General features: G+C 35.7%; 1 protein-coding gene and 1 long non-coding RNA gene across 14 annotated transcripts; one reads left to right on the forward strand and one right to left on the reverse strand.

The window, feature by feature from the left end:
• Window positions 1-538: 538 nt before the first annotated feature.
• On the reverse strand, window positions 539-2772 carry LOC113357830 (ribosomal protein S7, mitochondrial-like). Its single transcript, XM_026601315.1, has 3 exons — window positions 2653-2772; window positions 2396-2537; window positions 539-1397 (listed from the first exon to the last, which is right to left on the reverse strand). The coding sequence occupies exons 2-3, from the start codon at window positions 2511-2513 to the stop codon at window positions 802-804; spliced, it is 714 nt and encodes a 237-aa protein (XP_026457100.1). The 5' UTR covers window positions 2514-2537; window positions 2653-2772; the 3' UTR covers window positions 539-801.
• Window positions 2773-4973: 2201 nt separating this feature from the next.
• On the forward strand, window positions 4974-12428 carry LOC113357831. 13 transcript variants are annotated; one of them, XR_003363933.1, is made up of 18 exons: window positions 4974-5313; window positions 5571-5692; window positions 5780-5898; window positions 6081-6228; window positions 6349-6501; window positions 7529-7585; window positions 7856-7972; window positions 8304-8453; window positions 8679-8763; window positions 8992-9491; window positions 9605-9650; window positions 9746-10000; window positions 10095-10190; window positions 10492-10581; window positions 10883-10969; window positions 11077-11230; window positions 11686-11803; window positions 12075-12428. It is a non-coding gene; the product is annotated as an uncharacterized LOC113357831 (long non-coding RNA). The 13 variants fall into 13 exon arrangements; XR_003363943.1 differs by having other exon boundaries at window positions 5780-6228; window positions 6349-7434; XR_003363936.1 differs by having other exon boundaries at window positions 5780-6228; window positions 9605-9677; window positions 9810-10000.
• Window positions 12429-23331: the final 10903 nt, after the last annotated feature.

Below are 23331 nucleotides of genomic sequence, written 5' to 3' on the forward strand. Positions count from 1 at the left end.
GAGGGAGGAGGATTCTAGGGTAGTCTTAATTAAGGAACAGGGGTGGATCCAGAAACAAATCTCATGAAAAAGTAAGAAACCTCAATTCTACGGGGGCAATGTGTAATATTTTGCCGAAGAACTTGGCAAACAAATGGGCTTGCGTACGGGGAGTTGACGAGTTTCGGACTTGGATCACTATATCATCCTTTGTATTACAGTAAATTTGGTCCTATACTTACTAGCCAAGGTAAAAAAAAAGAAACATATTTTGAGGCATACTCAAGTTTCGGCTGATAACTCAAGTTTCGGCTGATAACTTTTCAGCCGAACTTAGACAGATGTCTGCCTCAAAACAGGTTTCAAAAAAAAGGCAAGGCAAAACTCAATGAATCATATACAAACTACAAAGCAGGGTTTGAATGTGAAAAGGAACTAAACGTTAATGGGCTTTATTTGATGTTTTCAGTGTCTGTGGAGTGTGCATGAATAAAAGCACCATGTTTTTCAGATTTCATGCATTTTGAAGCTAAAAACAGCAAAAACTTGGAGAAAAGGCTAGAAAAACAGAACTACAAGAAAAGCAGTTGAATATTAGGAGTTATACAAAACCAATATAAATGTAAAACCCATTTTTACCTCAAATGGGAAAAGGAAAGCACAGAGTTCAAAAGATCAAGCGCTGCAGTTTTATTGTTGAACTCACAGTGATCATCCTCACGTCAATGGAACACTAATTGAAGCACTCACGAAAACTAGATTGAACAGTTGAAGAACAAAACTCACAAAAACGACCAACGAAAAACTGGGGAATTTGATGTTTTACCACCATCTGAAATGTGCGAAACCTCGGTGGCTTGAAGCAAGTCCATGAAGTGTCTCCCTTTTCTTACGTGCACCTCCCCTCTTTCGGTAAGCATTCAGTATCTCAGCAGAAAGAGATTCCTCGGTGCTAGCCTTCTTGCTTCCTTTCTTGGAACCTGCTTCTCCAAGAATCCAGCGAATGGCTAAAGTTTGCTGACGATCCCTAGATACAATCCCTGGGACATCATAAAGACTACCTGCTACCCCAACTTTCTTGACTTCGCATATAGGCTTGACATTCTCTACGGCGTCAACCAGCAGTTTGATTGCATCGCGTTCCGTTCGAGCTAGGCGACGGAAAGTTTGATAAAGAACAGCACGAGATTTTGTTCTTTGACCCTCTTTCATCCTAAAGTTAACCAACTTCTTGATCAATTGGTTCTGGTCACCATCCAAACCTCCCATATAGCTAAGAATTTCCGAGCACTTGGACGACGAGGCCGATTTCTTTTTATTGGGCAACCCTGAATGTCCATCCTTCCCTGCCAACAATCCTGGTTCTATGGCTTCCTCCTGATCCAAAACGTCAATTGGAGTAGAAACGAAAGATCTTCCTGCAGTGAATAACCACAGATATGTATTGACTTTAAACTGCTCATGTCAAAGTAGCCAGACACAATGATGTTCACAAAAATAAATAAACAATGCATCGAAGATGCACAATAGGCAGGATTAGGTGGGCACGTAGCCCATGTTGGTACACAAAAACCGCCCAGATTTAACGTATGGACAAGTAACAGCAGGAAATAACCTTCATTGAGATTCAAATCTAGTGGAAACTGGTTTTGTGCCTACACAATTATCGAATTGAATCAAAAGACATCACAGTAACCTAACACAAAATTGATGTTTAGGATTTCAACCTCGGCAGCTAAACCAGTACATTCTGGTGTTAACAGTGTCCATTTTGGTGTTAACAGATATGTATTGATTTTAAACTTTTCATGTCAAGTAGCCAAACACAAAAAAGTTCATGAGAACAAATAGATAATGCATCTAAGAGGTACAATAGGCAGGATTAGGTAGGCATGAAGCTCAGGTTATACACAAAAACCGCCCAGATTAATGTATGGACTAGTAACAGCAGGAAATAACCTTCTTTGATTTAAAAATCTAGTGGCAACAGGTCTTGTGCCTACAGAATTATCGATCGAGTCAAAAGACATCACAGTCACCTAACGCAAAAACGATGTTTAAGTGTTCAACCTTGAGAGCTACGTCAGTACATTCTGGTGTAAACGGTGTGGATTCATTTCACTCATAAATGAAACTAGAATATTATTAATCCTTACTGGATTCAAAATACAGGCGACTCCCCATGTGAAATCACCTACTTTTGCATCGATTCTCAAGTTTAGTTACAGGTCAGGTCCTTTAGTTGTATCACATAACAAATGATTTTGCAATAAGCATCTCTTTTTCTATCCGAAAGTTTTGAATTGAATGCATTTCAAAGATGCTTATAACTTAACTATTCAGCAACTTTACGAGAAGTCTAAACCAACCAGTTATACAATGTCAATGGAGATAATAAGCTTGCGAGTGAGTTTACCTCGGTTGAAAAATGATGACATTAGACCAGATACAGGTTGCAAAGTGACTGTAGCTCCAATTCTCCTCTGCCCATTCACCATTTTACACATTGCTTCATTCAATATTCTCCTAGCCATTTTGACAAACACCTTGAAAGCCAACTGAGACAAACCATTATCGAAACATTTGTTCAAATTTATGGAATTCTTCTCTCAATTTCAGTTGCTAAGCAAAGTATATAGAATTAGAAATGGAACTAGGGTTTTGATGACTTACTTAATAATTAAACTGGCGTCAATTCCCCCAAATCGAATTGGAGTGAGATCCAGAAACAGAGAAATTCTTTATGTAGTTATTCTCACTTAAAAGGCTGCCTTACTCATGCGAGCCTTATACTGTAATTGACTAATTATAAGCCCAGTCCAGTCCAGTCTGGTCCGATTTTAAATTCCAAAGAGGACCAGGGAAAGGTAAGTGGCTCAGTTGCCCCATTTATAAATTGACTCCAAAAGTTCGTCTACGTTATAAATGTGTAATTATATTAAGAATATTTAGGATAAATCCCGTTTATTATTGGATATCTAGTCCTATAAATAGAGGCTCTAATGTTTATCTATTGTTCTCCGTCTTCTATTCACAAGACATTATCATGCAAGTTGCTCTACTAGCTAACGTCACGCTCTACATCGAACCATCAAAGAAAATTATTAGGGAATACAGAGAGACTGCATCCAATATACTGAGAGATTTCTTAACCTTTCGTATCAAGTTTATTTTACAAAGATTGTGCCACTAGTTAGTATTTTACGTTTGATACGGGTACTAACATTATTTTAATATTTTGTAGATTCAGTTGGATCACCATCTATGTTATCTCAAACAGTGCGCGTCACTGGGAAGAGAAATCAAAACGCCTAACATTTTCTATTCCTTTTCAATAAACCATCTGTTTTAACCACAAAATGGATTATCCCTTGTCGATGACTAGAACGACCAAAAAAAATATTCTTTTATCGACACGATTTTGGTAAATCTTAAGAACCATTATTTTCTAATCTGGGAAAAATATATTGGCATATTTTCTAACATTTTTCCATTATGGTGTGATTTCGAAAACGAAATTGTATGTATGGTTTTATCAAATAATAAATCATTGGTTTCTGTTTCTCCAAGAAAATATTCATCACCGCAATGTGGATATTAATCCCATTGAATTGGTTTTTCCTATAAATCCTAAAAGGATAAAGTATCGTTATTGTGATTTTATTGCAAACACCAACTAAAAGAGGAATTGCTGCATTCTTGAGGGATATTGAGCAAAAAAAATCTCTTTATGGTAAATCTTCAAAATTTGAAACCGTTCCACTTGTAGTTGGAACTGGACACTAAAAATTAAAGGGTGCCCACCCGACTTGATTAGCCAATATCACTAGTCCTTGTGGTGACTATATTGATTTAATTTTCTTTTGATTAAAAAAGTGTCCATGATTTATAATAAAGTGAATAATTATCTCGTCCTCCTTGCAAGTGACGAAAGTATTGGACATTTAATTGCATCATTTCAATACTCTTGGTTGTAACCAGTAAAACCCATGGTTGATGTTCAATTTGTATGTCAAGTAGACTATAATTTTAGGGTTATTTTTTATGGCTCTTGAAGTTAATATCAATCATCCAGAAATTATTATGAGTATATGTCCTTGAGTGAATCGGATAATACTTTACGATTGTTTTCGTATACGAGACGAAAATATTTCCACCATAATCAGGGGACACTATCACTACACCAAATTTAGCGATTAGCAACTCAGATTAGCAACAACTTATCAGCTGTTGTGAATTTTCTGTTGCTAATTTTAGTTCCAAAAAATTCGCAACAGTTTGAAACAGTTATGAAACTCGCAACTAAACTCACTTGTACGCGTGCGAGAAACTGGTGTGGTTGTCTACACTTTAAAACTGACTCACTATTCAGCTCATTCAGATACTGGAAAGTCTGAATCGGTTATCTTGTCTCTACTGTTATTATTATTGATCCATTCATTCATTCATTCTTTCTCTACCTCTTTCTCCTCTTTCTCGCCCCCTCTGAGAAACCCTGATGAAACCCTAATAATTGAAGTTTGTTCCTCCCCTTTCTGCTACCACCATCATCATCATCAACATTATAAACCCCCAATCCTTTCCCTCTTTTCTTTCAAATCCCTAGCACTACACCAAATTTCCGGAATCGCAAAAACAATTCGTAACGGCTTGTGGGCCGTTACGAATTTCCCGATACAAATGGCCGTTACAAAAGCTTCGTAACACACTGTAGCCGTTGCTAAAGTTTTTTAAAAACATTCCTAACAGGGGTAATCCGTTACGATTTTTTGTATAGGCGTGCTAGTTACACGCTTGGTCACACCAGGGTAGTAATACCTTTAAAATGTGCGTGTGCCATTCACATGCGTGGCATTATATTTCCACCCACGATGAGTTATACCTGAGGATATTTCCTACCACGCGTGTGCGATTCACATGCGTGATTTAGAGGATATACCTTGGTGAAATCGAGATCGAGATCGAGTTTTCATTTCTCTTTTTTTTCCCTCTTCGGCTCCTGCCTCTCTTCCCTTCCTTTCAACTCCTTCCTCTATTCCCTTCCTCTCAAACGATGAGTCGATGAAATAATCACAGAAATATCTTCAATCGTTAACCTGTGTAAGTTCATCGATCTTTTCGATTTATAGGGTTTCTAAGTTTTTCAATCGTCTGGTTTTTAGGGTTTCGATTTGTTTCAAATACGATTTTGTTGATCCGTGAATCTGATACGATTTGTTTCGTCTTAGTTTCGATTTGTTAATCTTCTTCAATTAAATTTAATTCGATTTTTTTTTCTGATTTCATGTGAGGGTTTGAAGAACTGAAGAACTGATTGTTAATCCAACTTAAAAGGTATAAGTTTCAACATATGAACTGTTTTTAGGGTTTTATGTTAATTTCTATTTTAGGGTTTGGAAATATGAACTGATTTTAGGGTTTTTTTTAATGATTTTAGGGTTTTTGTTTCTCATCAAAATTAGAACTTTGAAGAACTGTGCAAGTGTTCTACATCATAACTAACTGATTGGATGTCCCCTGTTTAGTTAATTTTCATTGATTTCAGAATTGTTTGCATTTTGATGAGCAATTATGTTTTCTGTTGAGTGCAGTTGGGTCATTCTTAAGCGTGAAGGGTGGGAAAGTAAGGGGTGTGAACTTGGGTAATTGTTTGGTTGTTGAGATATGGATGAAACCTGAACTATTTGATGGCATTTCCAATCCAGATATGCTCGTAAGTATTATTTATGGAATGAATTTGTTTTTGGTTAAGTTCTGTAATTTTTGGTTGTTGTGTATTTACCAAAGTTTATAATGCAAGATGGAGCAAAGGTTCGTTTCAGATCTCTGAAGTTAAATAAGTATATAAGTGCAAAAAATGGAGGAGGTTCAGGTGTCTTTGTGGACCAAGAAAAAGCCATTGATTGGGAAACCTTCGGAGTAAGATAGTCATCGATCAAAATTTAATACTACTTCATTTTCAAACTTTTTCTGTACTCCTTAGTTATGTTGGAGATGTTTGAGATCATGCAACCACTCTCTGTTACAATAATGGAGGGTAAATCGATCGGAATATCAGTTTCGTGCCTTCACTAAACAGTTTTCATCTTGTACTGGACAAGGGGCCTCTGTCACTGCAACATCCAGATCACCGTCAAAGACGGAAACATTTACTATTGAAGAGGGGAGGACAAGAAAGTTCGTTAAGTGTAATTGATTTAGCTTACGGCAATATAGATGATGAAACCAATCACGTTATAAGTAATCATGGTAAAGTTGCGGCTTCATGGTTTCAGTCTTTGTGGTAGTTTATGGTATTTGTTCTCATTTTTTCCTTCATTGCAACTGTAGGATGGTGTTGTTATTGTAACTGGAAGTTGTTTTTTGTAGATCTACCCACATGGTTCAACTGATGGTCTTCCTTATGTCACAATGGGTTCTGGTTCTCTTGCTGTTATGGCCATATTCGCATCACAGTACAGAGAGGGCATGACTGGAAGTTGTCACACTGTTTGGGTTATGTTACTCAATTAGATAATTGTGGTAACTTTTTAGTGTGTAGTTACACGATTTACCTTTTATGCTTCTTTTGTTGGACCGTTGGGAAACTTCAGGCATTAGTCTTGAGTTATGCATTTAGACAAATTCATTTTCCCTTAGTTGTTATTGTTGCTTCTCTTTTTTCCTTGTTCGGATCTTCTTCTTTGTGTTTTTGAGTCTTAGTCTAGAGAGATTATGTCAAACTTGTTAGAACTGTTACGTTTTTCTATCAGTCTGTACCGTCTTGGTCGAATCTTCAAAAGATAAAGACGATTGAATAACTTCGTCAAGTTAATTAGTTTGAGCATGTTCTTTTAGGAGCCATCTCATTGTTACCATGGCACAATCATCTTGGATATAAAGATGATGAACTGGATTCAGATTTTGTGTGCAGTGTTTGTTATGTTTTGAAGATCTCATGTTATAGTGTCGCTTTCCATCCTAGTTGAGATAACTTAGGTTTCTCAGGACCTGTAAAGTGATGGAGGAATAATTAAGCTCATTCCATTCCGATGATCCACCTCAGTAGTTATCCATGGCTGTAAGTTTCTGTTGTATGTGAAGAGAATCGGATGGGGAAGAGAAAAATGCTGATAACCAGCTTGTTTCTCCTCAGTCCTCATTTATCTGGATCGCTCATGCCTAAACATTTATTGATGTAGAGCTTGTTTGTACTGCTGGAGAGATTCCATAAACTGTTCGATTTTGCGATTTTGTTGGTCTGTTTTCTTTTTTCTTCTTCTATTGTTTCAACTCACATTCTCAATGTTGTCATTCACTTGAAACTCTAATAGTCCCAGGTAGTTACAGTTGCTTTTCCACATGTATGTTGAAACTTTATGTTTGGGCCGGCAGTTTATTATCTGTTTGATGTATTTGTGGACCTCATCTACCAAATAACCAGACATCTTCGACTAAGCACATCAGTGACTTCATGTGTGTCACTTTTTGTTAATTCATTGTGGATACATAGTTGTTTTTCTTGGTCCAGCTATTAACTCTTTGCAGTTCCTCCATTTTCTTACCGCAGGTATCTTTATCCCCTGGGAAGCTGCAAGAAGATCAATGGTTATCCTGGTGACTGTTCGTAAGTTTCCATACACTAAATTGAGGTGTTTTAGATTCATGTTCATTTTATGTCTCCGACTATTAGTAATTTGGTAATGTGCTTGTTTGATTCCAAGTTGGTCATAAAAAATGAATTATTCGAGTGAGAATGTGGACGGTTATTTGTCTTACAACTTTTGAAGAAAGAAGAAGTGTATTGTACTGATATTAATTCTAGGTTCAAGCTATCATCGTCGTAGTTTAACAGTTTCTTGTCAGCTTCCTTACCAGGTTTGTTTTTTTGCATCAGATTCAGAGCAGCTCCTGCCAATGTTATAATGAACAATTTTGCATCCATTGCTCAATGCAACGTGGGTGGATTACACTAGGAAAAATGATGTTGTTCACCTTCTGTGGCTCTATGGAGGTCAGCTGTTATTATTGTCCTTATTACTGCAATTTAACATCTTTTGTGAATTTAAGGACTTGGGTTTGAAGATTTTATGATGTGGGTGTTGTGATGCTTGTAAGATGAATGAAGAAATGTTGTTTTTGTAGGTGTATTCAAGCCTTGTTAGGGGCCTTCTTAGCTTTACATATTTTCCTAAAGAATTTCATAGTAAGAAACATATAATACAATAACTTGCATCCTGTGGTGTTTTTCCCGCAGAGAAATTGTGTGCCTTAGTCTCTTGGGGGATGCATTTTGGTCCTTTAGCCTAATTACTACAGTTTCTTATGTATTCTTTTTTTGTTAGTTGATTCATTCGGGTGAATGGCTGAATAAGGAGCAACAACAGTAACAACAAATTCTTGCACCGCAACAACATCAGCTTCACATGCAGTTGCAACTTCAGCATTCTTCACTACAGACACATTCATGGAGCCAAATCAGTTACCACAAGCAGGTAATGTTTTTATTCTCTAAGTGAATTTTCCTCGTTTTTCAGAGACGGCACCAATCTCATCACACATTTTTTACTTCTTACCATGATGTTTTCCCTAGCCGTACTTTAGTTCTCTTACTTTCCTGCAGCAATAACTTCATAACTTCTCCCTTTTCATATGGGATAACTTGCTCTATATATTGCTTACATCCAACATCTAAGTATACAGATTTTTTATGTTTGCAGGTTATTTGAATGATGCTTTATTTGATCAGAATGGGTTGAGAACAAAACAACTTCAAGTTTTATAAGTTTCATGTATACAAGTTTTGTAAGTTTTGTAGGAAGTTAGTAAGTTTGTATGTGTTCCCTTAGAAATTTGGAACCTTCCATGTATTCCCTTAGAAATTTGATACTTGACAAAAAAAAGTTTGGCACTTAGAGAAGTTTCAGTTCTTTTGTTATGTGAATCTGATATGAATTGAATATATGTGATATGAATAGATTGAAGAAATTATTGTTGAGTGTCGATGATGAATGTATTGAAAGGTGTATGCAGGGTATTGAATTTAGGATTCCGACTTATTTCCGGCATAAAATGAACTGCCGGTCAGCATTGACATGGTCAAAATTTGGTGCAAAATCCATAAACTCAAAACCTAATGGTCGCCGTGGAGAAGATTTGGTTCGATTCGAGTTTTATATCTACAACACGTTGGATGAATCAAATGGGTTTTGGGTAAAAATTGAAAGCCAAGAACTAGGGTTCTGTTCTGGTTCGATTTTTAAAAAGAGAGAAAAGGAGATGTTATGATGGAATCGTAGATGGGTTTGTTGTGATGCCAAGAAATCAAGATGGAGGGGAAGTTCTGATGCAAACAGAAAAGAATTACAACCTTGCTGGTGTTGGTTTGTAGATCAGTGGGGGTGATTGAAGTATGAATGGAAGTTCTAATAGGTTAAGGAGATTGGGTTTTACCCGATTTCAGTACACAGTTAGGTTTACAGGGATGTGGAGATAATGGAGTTGATCTAGAGTTATAGGAGCAGGAATTGGTGGTATCTAATGTGATGCATGAAGATTTCGCTTTACTTTTGTTTTTAATTTTTCCACTTAATTATGTATAGGATCTTAATTGATTGTTAATGGTTTTCTTTCTACTTTTATGCAGGAAAGACAGTTAGAGTGTATTCTCGGAACTTATGGATCCAGAAGAGGTACTTTGATTTCGAACAGCAAATACAGTTATGTTCTTACAATGCTATTTGATTTCTGATGTTTTTGTTTTGTTTCCTTGAACAACAATATGGAGAATGAACATGGTATGGCTGAGTTATGCTTCTGATGAGTTTGTATGGTTGTGACATGGATACTAGTGCTGCTTCAAGGAAATGACATGGTTAGTTGTTTGTTTAATGGCTGAGAAGATGAAGGTTATGTTGGTATATCAATGAGTGAGAATAAGAGGCTGATATTAGAGAGTTGGTGGTGGTGGATTGAGCTGAGACGGATGGTTGAGAAGAATGTATGAATGTCAAGCTGCAGAATGGAGTAATATTGGACAATGGTTGACCTTTTTACTCAGCTATGGTGTTCTTGTTTTTTCTGTGTATCTATGGTTTTGAATTGGCATTAACGATAGTAAGCTGATTTTTTGGCAGAGACTGAAGTTGACTTTAATGTAAGATGCCATCTTATTAGAGGAGACTGAGGATGTTAAAGATCTTAAGCCCATGAGCGATTGTGTGTTAATTAAGGTCTGTTTCAACTTTACTTGTTAGATTTTTCACAATGTTGAGGTGTTGATAGGAATAAAAAAGTGGCTTGGGAGAATAATAAATTGCATAAAGAACTGTATGGTCATTTTACAAGGATCAGTTGGTCCTTCTATTACGAGACACAATGGTAGTATGCATCCGCTTGAGTGACTAGTTTTATACAGATTCTGTTGAGTGAAGCAGGCAATATTTTAGAGTGGAAATTTGTTTCCTTGACTTGTTCTGTACTAGCTAGTAATTCTTTATTAAAAGTGGCTTTAACACATGCTCGTGATTCCAGGTTGAGGAGGCCGGGAAGGGACTGCTGGTGGATTACTTCTAACAGAGGCTAGCAAGAAAATCCCTTCATTTTTTTTTTGGAATTGAGAAGGTACTTAATTTTTTTGGACACAGCCCATCCCCCCTTGGTGTTGAATTCCTACAAATAACTCTACTATTTACAACTCTAGATGCTAAGCCGTAGACTTAGACAATTGTTTGTTTAGTTGTTTAGAGTTCAATTACAACTCTAGATGCTTAGATATTGAATGTGTAAATTTTTTGTGAATCTAGCTCTGCATCTGCAACCTAACCCTGAAGAACTAGACAGTTGTTTATAATAGGTTTTGATGCACATTTTCTGTTGTTTTCAGTGTTGTCTTATGAATCTTCTTTGAGAATGTGCTTTCCAGGAAGGTCATGGATGGTATTTTTCAGATTATTCTCCAACCACCTTTCCTAGAAGTTGGTTGTCCTGTAATTATGTAAATTTTTGGATGGTAAGGGGATCAACTGGATTCAATGTTACTCTCCTTTACATGTTCATTATCTTTGAAATCTCTTTGTAATATACTTTTTTTACTGATGTATGATTGACTTAGTGCAGGTAGAAACTGAATTTGAAGATCTTTAGGAGGATGTCAAGATACAAGGATGGGAGAGTAAAGGTGCCAACATTTTATCTTAGGATTCTGTAATCGATCTCGACTACTACATTATAGTGCATGAATTAATGGACGTGGATAATGACATTAAAAGAGGTATGTCTCTTCTGCCAATGATTGATTGTTTAAAGTTCTCTTGTGTGCGCATCTGTGAATTAGTAGTACAGATAATTAATTTGACATTTATACATTTCATGTACGCCAGCTGATACAAGTTACATTTTCTTAATAGATTATTTGGATTACCTGTTTTGTTGGATTTGGTCATGTTTTATCTCACATGGCTCCAACACTGATTCTAATAGCTTTTGCCATTGTGAAGTAATGTATGCAACCTTACCAATTGATGTAATAGTGGCTGGTACTATTGAGTAGATCGAATGGGGATTTCATTTCTGTTCTGCATATCTACTGTTTTCATACTTTTTTTTATGTTCCAGAAATCTAATCATACCTATCTATTTGGTATGATCTGACCTATATCATATTTGTATACCAAAATATGCCCCGTTATTTCAACTCGTAATGTTGAATTTACCTGTTGATTGCAGATGCATCGAAGAACTTTCTGGTTCGCATAGGTCGACATGAAATTGTTTAGACACTGAAAATTTTGACATTCCTGGAGCTTAGAGTTTGGGCTTCTTACTGTGGACATAGCCAGGACTGGTAATTTCTTAAAACTTTTCGTTACGGTATGTTAGGATTTTTTTAACGACTGTAAACTAGGTCTCCTATCTCATGATCCTCCATAAATTTTATAGTTTGAAGTACTTGGTGTCAGTTGCACATATTTATGAATAAAGATTATCCTAGTGTTCCAAGTACTATCCATATTTCAGATCATGTGTGGTTGGGGCGTTTGGATGCTCATAATTTTTCTTATTACAATAGGCACATGTGGTGTGAATTAGTGTTTTATCAGCTCAATGTTTTACAGGGTGCAAGAGAAATTGGTGCACCTAAAGAAAGCCAAGGATAAACTTGGTAAATAATGAGTGGTCTCGCATGCTTGATGTCAGAGACTAGGCAGGAAGTTTAATGAATCTCTTTGGAAAAGTTCAAGGTTCTTCTCTATGTTCATCATCTTATTGATGTCATTCTTTTGATACTGCACACAGAATTTATATGTCATTGGGACAAGAAATGTTTTTAGCTGTACTTAAATGTGTTTCTTACTTTTTGGGTGTATGGGTTCATCATGGTATATTATGATGAATTAACATTAAGAAATAATACTTTTTTTGGATTAATTTGATATCTAAATAAACAGGGGTGACTTGATTTTGTTACTGGGTACTCTGATTTTGACTGGTCAAAACCACTCTTTTTTTGGGGTTGCAAAAAATTCGCAATTTTTTATCTGTTGCGATCTTTCAAGTAGCAGAAAACAGTTGCGTCCTTCTAATTCGTAACAGTTTCAATAGTTGCGAACTTTTGACGCTGCAATAGTTTCAAACTCTTGCAACTGAAAAATTGGCAACGCAAGTTTAGGCGTTGCGAAAAATTGCAACATCGACTTTCGTAATAGAGTTTAACTGTTGCGACCCCATTTTCCAACTGCCGTTACCGTTGCTAAACGCTAAATTTGGTGTAGTGTATACACCACTAGAAATTGGTGTTCATTAACTTTAAAGTTATATCAGTTTCTCTTCCATCACGATAAAATCGATTAAGGCTGTCATTATATGATTGGCGTGAAATTTCGCATTTTGCTTTTATAAAAGATTTTTCCTCTTAAAAGGAAATCCAGTCTAGAGCTGGCAAACGGGCGGGCCGGGGCTGGCTTGTTACGGGTTATACGGGTTCGGGTTAACACGGGCCAAAACCTGCGGGTTGATATTCTTCACGGGTGGTCATTTTCTCAACCCGCGCCCGTAACGGGTAAAGCTTGCGGGTTCACGGGTTAGCCCGTGTTTCTAGTTAGAACTTGCCAGAAACCGAGTTTCCTCTGATTTCTGGCGTATTTCAGGCCACATTCAGGCCATCTAAAGCTTAAGCTCCTTCCCTGCAACCTAATATTCATCTATTTCATTTCATATTTCGATTTAATTCAATCAACAGATTCAACATGTTCAAACCCTTATGAAACATCCTTGACAAAGTACCAATGGAAGAAAACCAATTCAATGCTCAGCTCAAAATTGCAATTCTATCTCCACAAGCAAACCACCAACACCTTATTCTCTGAAATCCCATAGCAGGATCATCACAAGAAGCTAACACGTCCAGCACCACCAAATCCAGCTATAGCAGTGCACAACATCAGCTCCAATACTCCCCTTTTTATGTTAATCGATGTCTTTAAAAACCCCGTCAAATTCCTTCAATTCCTTCTTGAAACAACACCAAATTCAAACACCTCTCGATCTTCTGTAATTCCACCAGAAACCCATTCATTCAACATCTCAGATCCCCTTTCTTGGCTGAAGCTTGCTCAAAGTTATCTCCAAAACCCCAAAATTAAAAATTAATTTTTCAGAAGATTGATTTAACCAATCAAACATGATTACAAAAAAAAAATCAATATCTTAATTTACCATTTCAGATTCAATCATGACACCGACTAGCTGTTCTTCATCTTCTCTCACGGCTCAGATGCATAAATTTAGTCAAACCCCTATCTCAATTTCTGCCACTAACCCATCTTCTGAATTGCAACATAGATTCAGATTTAAACCAAAATCAATTCTCGTTTGTCACAACAGCAGCGAAAATTCAAACCCTAGCTTCTTCAGAAACTTCTCTGTTTTTCCGATTCACTTTCAATTCCATCTTTTTCTCGAATCACCACCTATTTCTATCTCCATATTTAAATCCGTGTTAATTCTTTTCATCAATTGATAAGATGATTAAGAACTTTTTCTTTTCAATTAAAATTAAGAAGAAAATAAAGAGGAGCCTACTGTTTTGTCCATCAGGGAAGAATGAAGAAGAAGAAAAGAAGAAAAAGAAAGAAAAGAAGACGCTGCTACCACTAGGGTTTCTCAATTACATATGAGGGACACACGTTATATTAATGGGAGTGGGAGTATGGGACACGCGGCATAATAAATATACTGTAGGGAATGAAATTACGGGTTAACGGGTGAGCTTGCGGGTTTCACGGGTCGGTCCGGGTTAACCCGTTTCCCTACAAGCCAACATTTTTCCAACCCTAACCCGGCTTGTTTATAAACCAGCCAAGCCGGGTTAGGGTTTTCACGGGCCGGGTACGGGTTTATCCGCGGGTTTCGGCTTGTTTGCCAGCTCTAATCCAGTCACATCTAGCAGATAAGTAGCGTTTCATAAGAGGATACAAGTAGTGCTCCAATTGAGTCTACCAAATTATGATTCACGTTCTCGAATTTAATTTCTTCTCACTTGATAATTATGAGATTATAAAGTTCGCGGGCGCTGGTACCAGTTGATTGAATTTGTTTCAAGATATGCGTACACTGAAAAAATCTGTGGGATCGTGAAAATCTAAATATGGTCGAATATTCATTTACAGTAGCTATTGAAAATAAATGATGGTGGTTGTGAACCCCTTTGCAGAGGAATATCAGCGTATGTGATTGGTTGTCATATAATCCAATCAGGTTGGATTAATTTCTCGATCGACGAAATTTTGGATCCAAGACTTGACACCTTAAAGATTTCAAGCTTATTTACTTCAGATTGGTGTAGTCGTTATAATGCGTTATATGAGAAAAGTAATCGTTGAAGAAACGATTTAAGGGTTTTATATTTCCTCAGACCTTAGGATTGGTTCAATAATATTTTGTTCTTCTATTTATAATGCATTTGGCGTGGTAGTTCTTTAAAGATTCTTATTGCATTCATACACGAAATGTGGTAAGAGAACATATTCGAATTTGTAATCCTTTGAGGATTCAAATTATATTCAGGCAACCACCTGACTCTATTACATCAGGTTTAACCATCCTTAATGTGTTTTTAGAAATTCGGTACAAAACCAAAAATACGGATTAATTAGTTGATTATATTAACAATATAGGTCTTTTGATGAGTCATTAAAAACACAAAAATCCACGTTTTGGTAGCATAAATATTGATTTATTTAAATCTGCAGTAAAATATTGTTCTTGCTTAAACTTGTCTATAATATAGACTATAGTTATAATTTTGGTGCTTTTAATAATAATCATGTAGTTGAGTTAGCATCCATATTTACGTCAAAAGTTGTACTCTTTTCCCTTCGTTTCAGGTTTTGTTCCATGTGGTTTTCCTGACAAGGTTTTAACGAGGAAACATCTTGCTGACGTTGGATTTTTTTCTTTAAAAATGTTGATATTTATGCTCTTTTTTCCTTCGTCCAAATTTTTTCCCATCGGGTTTTACTGGCAAGGTTTTAGTGAGGCAAACTCATTCAACATGGTGGTCATCCAAGGGGAAGTTGTATGGATTTTTGTTATTTGGTGGATTCCCACCATTAACTAGGTAATTTTGTTAGACCACATCAACATAACCATCTTCCATGAGTTTGGATATCATTCTGATCCATAGTATGACTGTAAATTTTGTTCGCCTATGGTACCATAACTACATATTGGCACCTTGTTGAAGAAACTACATCAACTACATCTGCAAATCATCTCTGAAGATAGAAAACTAAGACACAAGTTCTCAATGAATTTAGAGAAGCTTGAAGATTCGAGTGCACTACTATTAGAAGACAATACTTCTTGTTCAACACAAAAGAAGACTTCATCAACTATCTAACATCTTCATGAAGGCACAATAATCTTCTACATCCTAGAAATTCGTTCACCGAAATTAGGAAGGATCGAATTAAATATTTCCAAGCCAAGAGTTTAGTGAAGTACTCGTCAGGGGGAGCACCATCACATAAGGTGCATTTTATTGGACTTATCATGTTGTACTCTTTTTCCTTCATCAAAGTTTTGTCCCATTGGGTTTTCCATGTCAAGGTTTTAATGAGGCAACATTTATGTGTCCAAATCTTTTCTAAGTTTTCTCAATTGTAATTTTTTCCCTTCGATTAGGTTTTTTCCTTTTGGAATTTCCTGACAAGGTTTTAACGAGGCAATTAGCTTAGACACAACGTCATCAGGGAGAGTGTTAACGTGTAATTATGTTAAGAATATCTAGGGTAAATCTCGTTTATTACTGGGATGCCCTTGTATCTAGCCCTATAAATAGAGGCTCTAATGTTTATCTATTGTACTAATGAATAAAATTTCTCCCTTCTTCTTCCCCTCTACTTAGTGTGTATTGTTCTCCGTCTTCTATTCACAAGACTCTAAGGTTGGATTTATGATTTTTTTTTTTATTTTTTTTTTTTTTTTGAAAGTAAAGATTTTATAACCACAACTAAAAATTACAGGGAAGAAGTTTTCTAGAAATACAAGGAAGAGGCAGATTAATCCAGAGCTTATCAAAAGTGTTCTTTTTGGCTAACTTGCTAGACTATCGCCACCCTATTAAGAGAACAATTAACATATTTACAAAGAGATTGGGAAAAGAAAGTAAATATGTTTTCACAATCCGTAACTAAGGAAAAAAGCATCCAGTTGATAAAAGAAATTTCATCATTCACAGCATTTATCAAAGAGAGCTTATCCGATATAAAGAAAATTTTCTCTTTGTTGGACTCCTTAAACCATTCACTAGATGATTTTATATGATTTATCTCTTATACCATTGTCATATGAGATAAAAAATGTTTTTCTACAATGTCACATGTCAAGCTGATCATTATACAAATATTGGATAAGCTCTGGTACTCAGGATTAATAATATCTTGAAAATTCAAATGGAACTGGATACACGAAACATAAAACTAATCTAAAAAATGTCTACAGTCTCGTATTACATAATAACCATTTATCTTTTTTATATAATATGGAGATTAATGGTTCATGAAGGAAAGTGATAAGGACGTTGCTCCTTTATTTCACTATGTATTAAGATAAAAAGTTTAAATTAGGCTAACTTTCAGGGAAGTGATTAGATCATAATCTATGTCGTTCAACATAAACAAAATTTCATCCAGTTAAAATTAGTTTAAGATAAAAAGTTAAGCTTCTTCAACTTTTAGGGTTAGTTAAGGCATGTAGCTCCGGTGTAATTAAGTTAAGGTTTGGTTAAGTGGTTGGATTAAGATTAAATATAGTCAGGCCATGATATAATCTATGTATTCCAATCTAAATAAATCTCATCCGCTCTTAAGGTTATCTTAATTTTTAGGATAAGTTTAGATGTAATCGGGCCTGAGCATAAGCTAACCTAAAGAGAAACTCGGTTATTATTTGTCCTTGATACACGCCTTTGGTCAAACAAAATGATTAATTACTTTTGACGTATCCTTAAATGACATATGGATAATGATGGATGCATACAACTATTTATTAGGCACCAACACATATGGTTAATGTTATCAAACACCCTTAATTAAACCCGACAAAGTTCAGGGTATTACACCATTACCATCAAAAGAGAAATTTTTCACGAAATTCAAAATAAAACCCAGAAATAACGAGGTTTACAGAAGTCGAGTCGTCCCATATAAAACAAAAATCCTCTAATACTGCATATGGTGTCTTGAGAAGTCGGAACTTTCCAAGTAGGTCGAATCTCAACCTTATGGAAAATCATATTGTATATTCCTTCACAAAAGGTCAGTTCATCGTTGAAGAATCGTAATATTTGGTTGTGAGTATAAATAATGTCGGAATATAAAACCAATTCCACTCAATCAAATATCAAATTCCAAATAAATAGTTGTATAAAACATCAACCAATGTTTGGAAGCTAATAAGAGGTGTGTGTGCTACATATGTGTAATGACCCGTCCCTCCACCTATACTGTCCCCACTTAGCCGCTGCGGTTATCCAGAAGTGTGGGTTTTCAATGGGCATCGTTGTGATTATCCAGCAGAAACTTCCCGGGAGGTCACCCATCCCTGGATTACTCCTGCCCGAGCACGCTTAACTGCAGAGTTTTCTGACAACTCTGAAGTCAATTGTGCTGAAAAGGCCTCGGTGTTAGGAAAGGACAAATCATTACTTATATTCCATTCGGCCAACCACTGCCGAATATCGGGATATTACAATACTACCACCTTAAATTGGAGCCATCCCTGGCTCCTGAATATGTTCAAGCCCAGATATCCGACGTTCTCTACCCCTCATGAAAAGCATATGGACCAACCCCGTCCAGTGTACCTTCTCACCCTCGGCAGGGTGACCTGTCGTCGGCTCTGATACCATTTGCAATGACCCGTACCTCCACCGATATTGTCTCCACTTAGCCACTGCAGTTATCCGGCAGTGCGGGGTTTTCAACGGGAGTCGATGCGGTCATCCAGCAGGAAATTCCCGGGAGGTCACCCATCCCTAGATTTCTCCCGCCCGAGCTTGCTTAAATGCAAAGTTTTCTTCTAACTCTGGAGCCAATTGTGCTGAAAAGGCCTCGGTGATACGAAAGGACAAACCATTACTTATATTCCATTTGGCCAACCACTGCCGAGTATCGGGGTATTACAATACCACCACCTTAAATTGGAGTCGTCCTCGACTCCGGAATATATATATACAAGCCCAGATCTCCGACGACGAGTCACCTGCCGAGGGTGGGAAGGTACGCTGGACATGGTTGGTCCAGATTCTTCTCATGAGGGGTAGAGAACGTCGGAGATATGGACGTGTATATATATATTCTGGATCCTAGGACGACTCCAATTTAAGGTGGTGGTATTGTAATATCCTGATATTCGTCAGTGATTTGCCGAATGGAATATAAGTAACAGTTTGTCCTTTCCTATCACCGAGACCTTTTTAGCACAATTGGCTCCATAGTTCGCAGAAAATTTTGTAGTTAAGCATGCTCGGGTGGGAGCAATCCAAGGATGGGTGACCTCCTGGGAATTTGCTGCTGGATGACTGCATGGACGCCCGTTGAAAACCCCGTACTTTCGGATAACCGCAGTGGCTAAGTGGGGACAATATCGGTGGAGGAACGGGTCATTACAAGATGACAACATGCAGGTGAGAGGTTTTAATCTGGCTTCTAAATGCTATTTGTGCAGTAATGATAATGAGAGTATAGAGCATATACTGTGGAAATGTAATTTCAGCCAGCTGATATGGAAATGGCTTGGAGACAACTTCTTATTCATGACTCCAGAAACATATGTGGACATAATGAAATTCGCAAACATTAAAGCATTGCAGTTAGGGAAGTGTGGATAATAACAACATCTGTTACAATGATGGAAATCTGGTTTTTAAGGAACATAATTATTTTTGAAGCCTGAAATCAATAAATTCAAGAAGTTGAATATTACAATTTACTAAAAATTGCTCTATTAGAATGAAAGTTTATATGCGGGATTGCAGTTATGGCTATCAAGTTTTAAAAGAGTTTTGATATTGGAAGAAGACCAGTAAAAATGCAGAGAATTGTGGATCTAAAATTTTATCTGTCTGCTCTAAATCAAATACTCATATGCTGTGATGGAGCTTCCAGAGGCAATCCAGGAAATGCGGGGTGTGGATTTGTTTTTAGGAACAATACAAGAGAATTTTTATATGTAGAAATAAGAGGTCTAGGAGTGGCCACAAATTTTATTGCAGAAATAATGGCAATCATCGAACAGGAGAGTGGAAAATGAAGAATAATGTAATGCATCTGATATTATTATCAACACAGATTCAACCACTGCAACGAAAGCTTTCATATCAGAGAGACTTCCTTGGTTTGTACAGGAAAGATGGGGAAAAATAAGATAATTTATATAGAGAGTAAACTTTTTCCGTAGTGTAAGGGAAATAAATTTTACTGCTGACTCTCTGGCAAAAAAAGGTACTAGATTGAGAAGAGGTGAAGTTAAAAAAAAATTAGCAGGCAAGATTTCATGACTAGAATAGAAAATCTACTAGAGAATTTTCTGTTAGGAGATGGGCCTAAAGTAAATATAATGGGATTTTTCTTTTTCTTTTTTATATAACTGGGATTTCTCCTTTTTTGGTGTTTTTTTCCTGTTTCTTTGAGTGTCTTTATGTAACTCTTTTTGATTCTCTTTGGTAATAAAATTTCTATAAAAGTACATGCATTAAGTTAATTGCAATGTAGGTTTTTGAGTATAAAACCCATCAATTGTTTCGATTTGATGCCTCCATATAGGTTCATGAAAGGAAAAAATAAAAGCCATAAGGAACGCTTGCGATAGTAAATAAGAGAAGAGACCACCTGTTTTTGAACCCGATTACCAGACAATCTAAGAGATTACCGAATCCACCAATAAGTTTTTATGCATTTGATAATTCCGATTATGGATTTATTATGATTGTAACATTGATGATTACAAGTTAATTAATTAATGTGTAGCAATTTCAGGAGACTCGAGTAGGCTCGGATTTTTCAGATTTATAATTTACTGTCAAACTCATGGAAAAAATGCAAAGATTTCATACCTCACATGTTACAATTACTTCATATACATACGGGTGTCTTAGTCCATGGAGCTTTTCGTTGACCATTGGTTAAGACAAACGACTTATTAAGTTTTACAAATTGTATTGTTTCATTCCTATTCCTAGTGAACTTAAGCTATGATTTTTGTTAGATTATTTGCACTTTGTGGACATATATTTTTACAAAACATGTTAATATTGTTATGTACTATGTTTAGTTAGGTGCAAATGAAAGATAAAACGTTCATGTTTGACCACACCTATCGAAGCAATGCGTTGACTTCAAGCACAATGTATGTCGATTGTGTAGCTCAAACACATCAAGATACGAAAACATCCGTGGGATTTCCTCTAAGTGATGGATTCCATATTTTTGAAAAGTGAAAGATAAAAAGAAACAAAATTCTTTACTAAGGTGTATTTTGTTGAGGTTAACTACTCTCAAAGTTTATATATCTTTAAATATATCCATATATTGGTCTGAGGCAGTGCAACATGTGCCACACACATGGATGAAGTTCTGTCTAAGCCTTTTTATCGTACATGTAGGATCTTTTTCTATTCTAAACCAAAATTCCCTAATCAAAGCCCATTCAGGCCATTTTGTTTCCCAAAATTATAAACAAACAAAAAGGAGCTAGTGAGAAAAATGTTTTATTTATATAAACTATGTTGCGTATTCAAACCGGATTTCTCTTAAATTATTAAAATCTTTATAATATGCAAATAGTTCTTTTTATGTCAAGTTAATATATTTTTTTAGTTGTATTATACCTTTTCAAATCTTCATTGTGCAGAAGAATCTAATGGTGAGACGATTGTGGTATTATACTTTTGTTCTTCTTAGTCGACAACAAGAAATTCTTATTTATTATCATCACGATATTTCGGGAAAAAATTTAACCATATAAAAATCTATATAATTAAACTCGCGCAAGGCTTTCTAGATTCGGGATCAGCTTATATATGCGAAAAAAATTCTAATTGTTGTTATTTTCTCCCAAATATATCAATAAAAAGTTTATGATTTGCTAGACCCAAGAGAGCCAATAAAAATTTATGAAATAACATATGGGTGGATCATTCTTGGTCGTGTCAAGAAGCAAGTCGCAGCAATAGACAGAATGTCATAATCAGTTAATCTTTTTCCTAAGTAATGTTGTAATTATAGTAAAGTTAGGATTGATATATAACTTTAAACAAAATTGGTCACATTATTATGAAAAATCTAAACATAGTTTATCAAATTATCCTGAAATCAATAAGCTCATGTTGGACGCATCTAGAGATAGTCAAATAAGGTTCATCACTGTTTACTTCTTGATATTCATAATATACATTTCTCTCCTGAAGTACCGGATACACTTTTTCTACTAGAAATTTTCTCATGGTAGCTTCATTCGGTGTTGAAAAAATATAGTCATGATCATGTAATACAATGAATTAACATGCACATAAAATAAACGTATAAGAACTCGGCATTTGATCTTTATTTTCTCAAATAAATAGCCTCTTACGGATCTCAAATACAGAAAATATATGTATCAATTGGTCGACAATTGAAACATGTTTATTTAAGCCGTTTTTTAATCAGTAAAAAATTTCATACACAACTCATTATTTAGCTGTTCACCTAATTTTGCGAAAAAAAATTATGTTAGAAGAATTTAATCAGGGGTGTAAATTTATTGAGACACTGGTTCTTGCACTCTTTTACTAGGAAGTTTGTATGTAACCTTGTTGTTGTGTTTTTATAATTAGGTCAGAGTATTTGGAGAATTCTCGAACTGAACATGACGTCACATCTTCCTGACATGAGTGATCGCTTCATGTTTCATTGATTGGCAATATCTATTACCTTTGTACCCTTTACCTTTAGATGATAATGATACATATGAGTCTAACAAATCATAAAGTTTACCTAGATAAATCTGCGATAAAAATTGAAACAAAAAATAGAAAAATGTCACATATTATATATAAAAAACTTGAAAGATATATAAATTTTAAGAGAAAATAACCTCGATGAATGATACTCTAATGAAGAATTATGTTTCATCTATCTCTTTTGTTTTTAAAAAGGAATCCATCACTTGAGGGATTATCCCATTAATTTTTACGTATGTTTATTTGTCGGTATCCATGGAAAATGCCTTGCCCACGCCCGTCTACTCGACGTAGACAAATACATTAGCGAACACCACTAATAATTTCATCACTTTAAATATCATTACCAGGACTTTCGACAAAACATGTAAATGTAGAAAAGCAAAGGAAAATCTCCCCATATGACATGACTATATAACCGTGAAACAGGGCATCCACAAGTATATCTACACGATCAACATAAAATGTGCTCAATATCGACGCACTACTTTCATATATGTGATCAAATGGGTATGTTTTTCCTTTCACTTGCACCTAATTAAATATATTAATGTTCTTTAAATTATTTTAAGAAAAAAAATACGTACCTTGGATTCAGAAGGAATCAAAAAAATACGATCTAATAAGACTTCTTTTTTAATCAATGGTATAACATGCAGAGCAACTTTAACACTTTTTGTAATACCCATCTAGGCTAAACCCTAGCAGAAGATTCAATGAGACAAACTGTTAAGATCATAGCAATTACTGATAAATAGATAGTTGACAGTGCTTCAATTTTATTAATGGTTGTGTTATTTTTTTTTAATTACAATTCCAAAAAAGAGTATCAAAACATCAAGTAGTCAGTCAGGAGGAACATGTTACCA

This window comes from Papaver somniferum, chromosome 3, assembly GCF_003573695.1.
Source record: "Papaver somniferum cultivar HN1 chromosome 3, ASM357369v1, whole genome shotgun sequence".
Classification (NCBI taxonomy): domain Eukaryota; kingdom Viridiplantae; phylum Streptophyta; class Magnoliopsida; order Ranunculales; family Papaveraceae; genus Papaver; species Papaver somniferum.

What these genes read in the sequence shown, in the direction of transcription:
- LOC113357830 (XM_026601315.1), bottom strand. Translation starts at nt 2,513, where the DNA reads ATGGCTAGGAGAATATTGAATGAAGCAATGTGTAAAATGGTGAATGGG. An exon ending in GTCATCATTTTTCAACCGAG is followed by an intron (nt 1,398 to 2,395) that starts GTAAACTCACTC and finishes TATTCACTGCAG; the next exon opens with GAAGATCTTTCGTTTCTACT.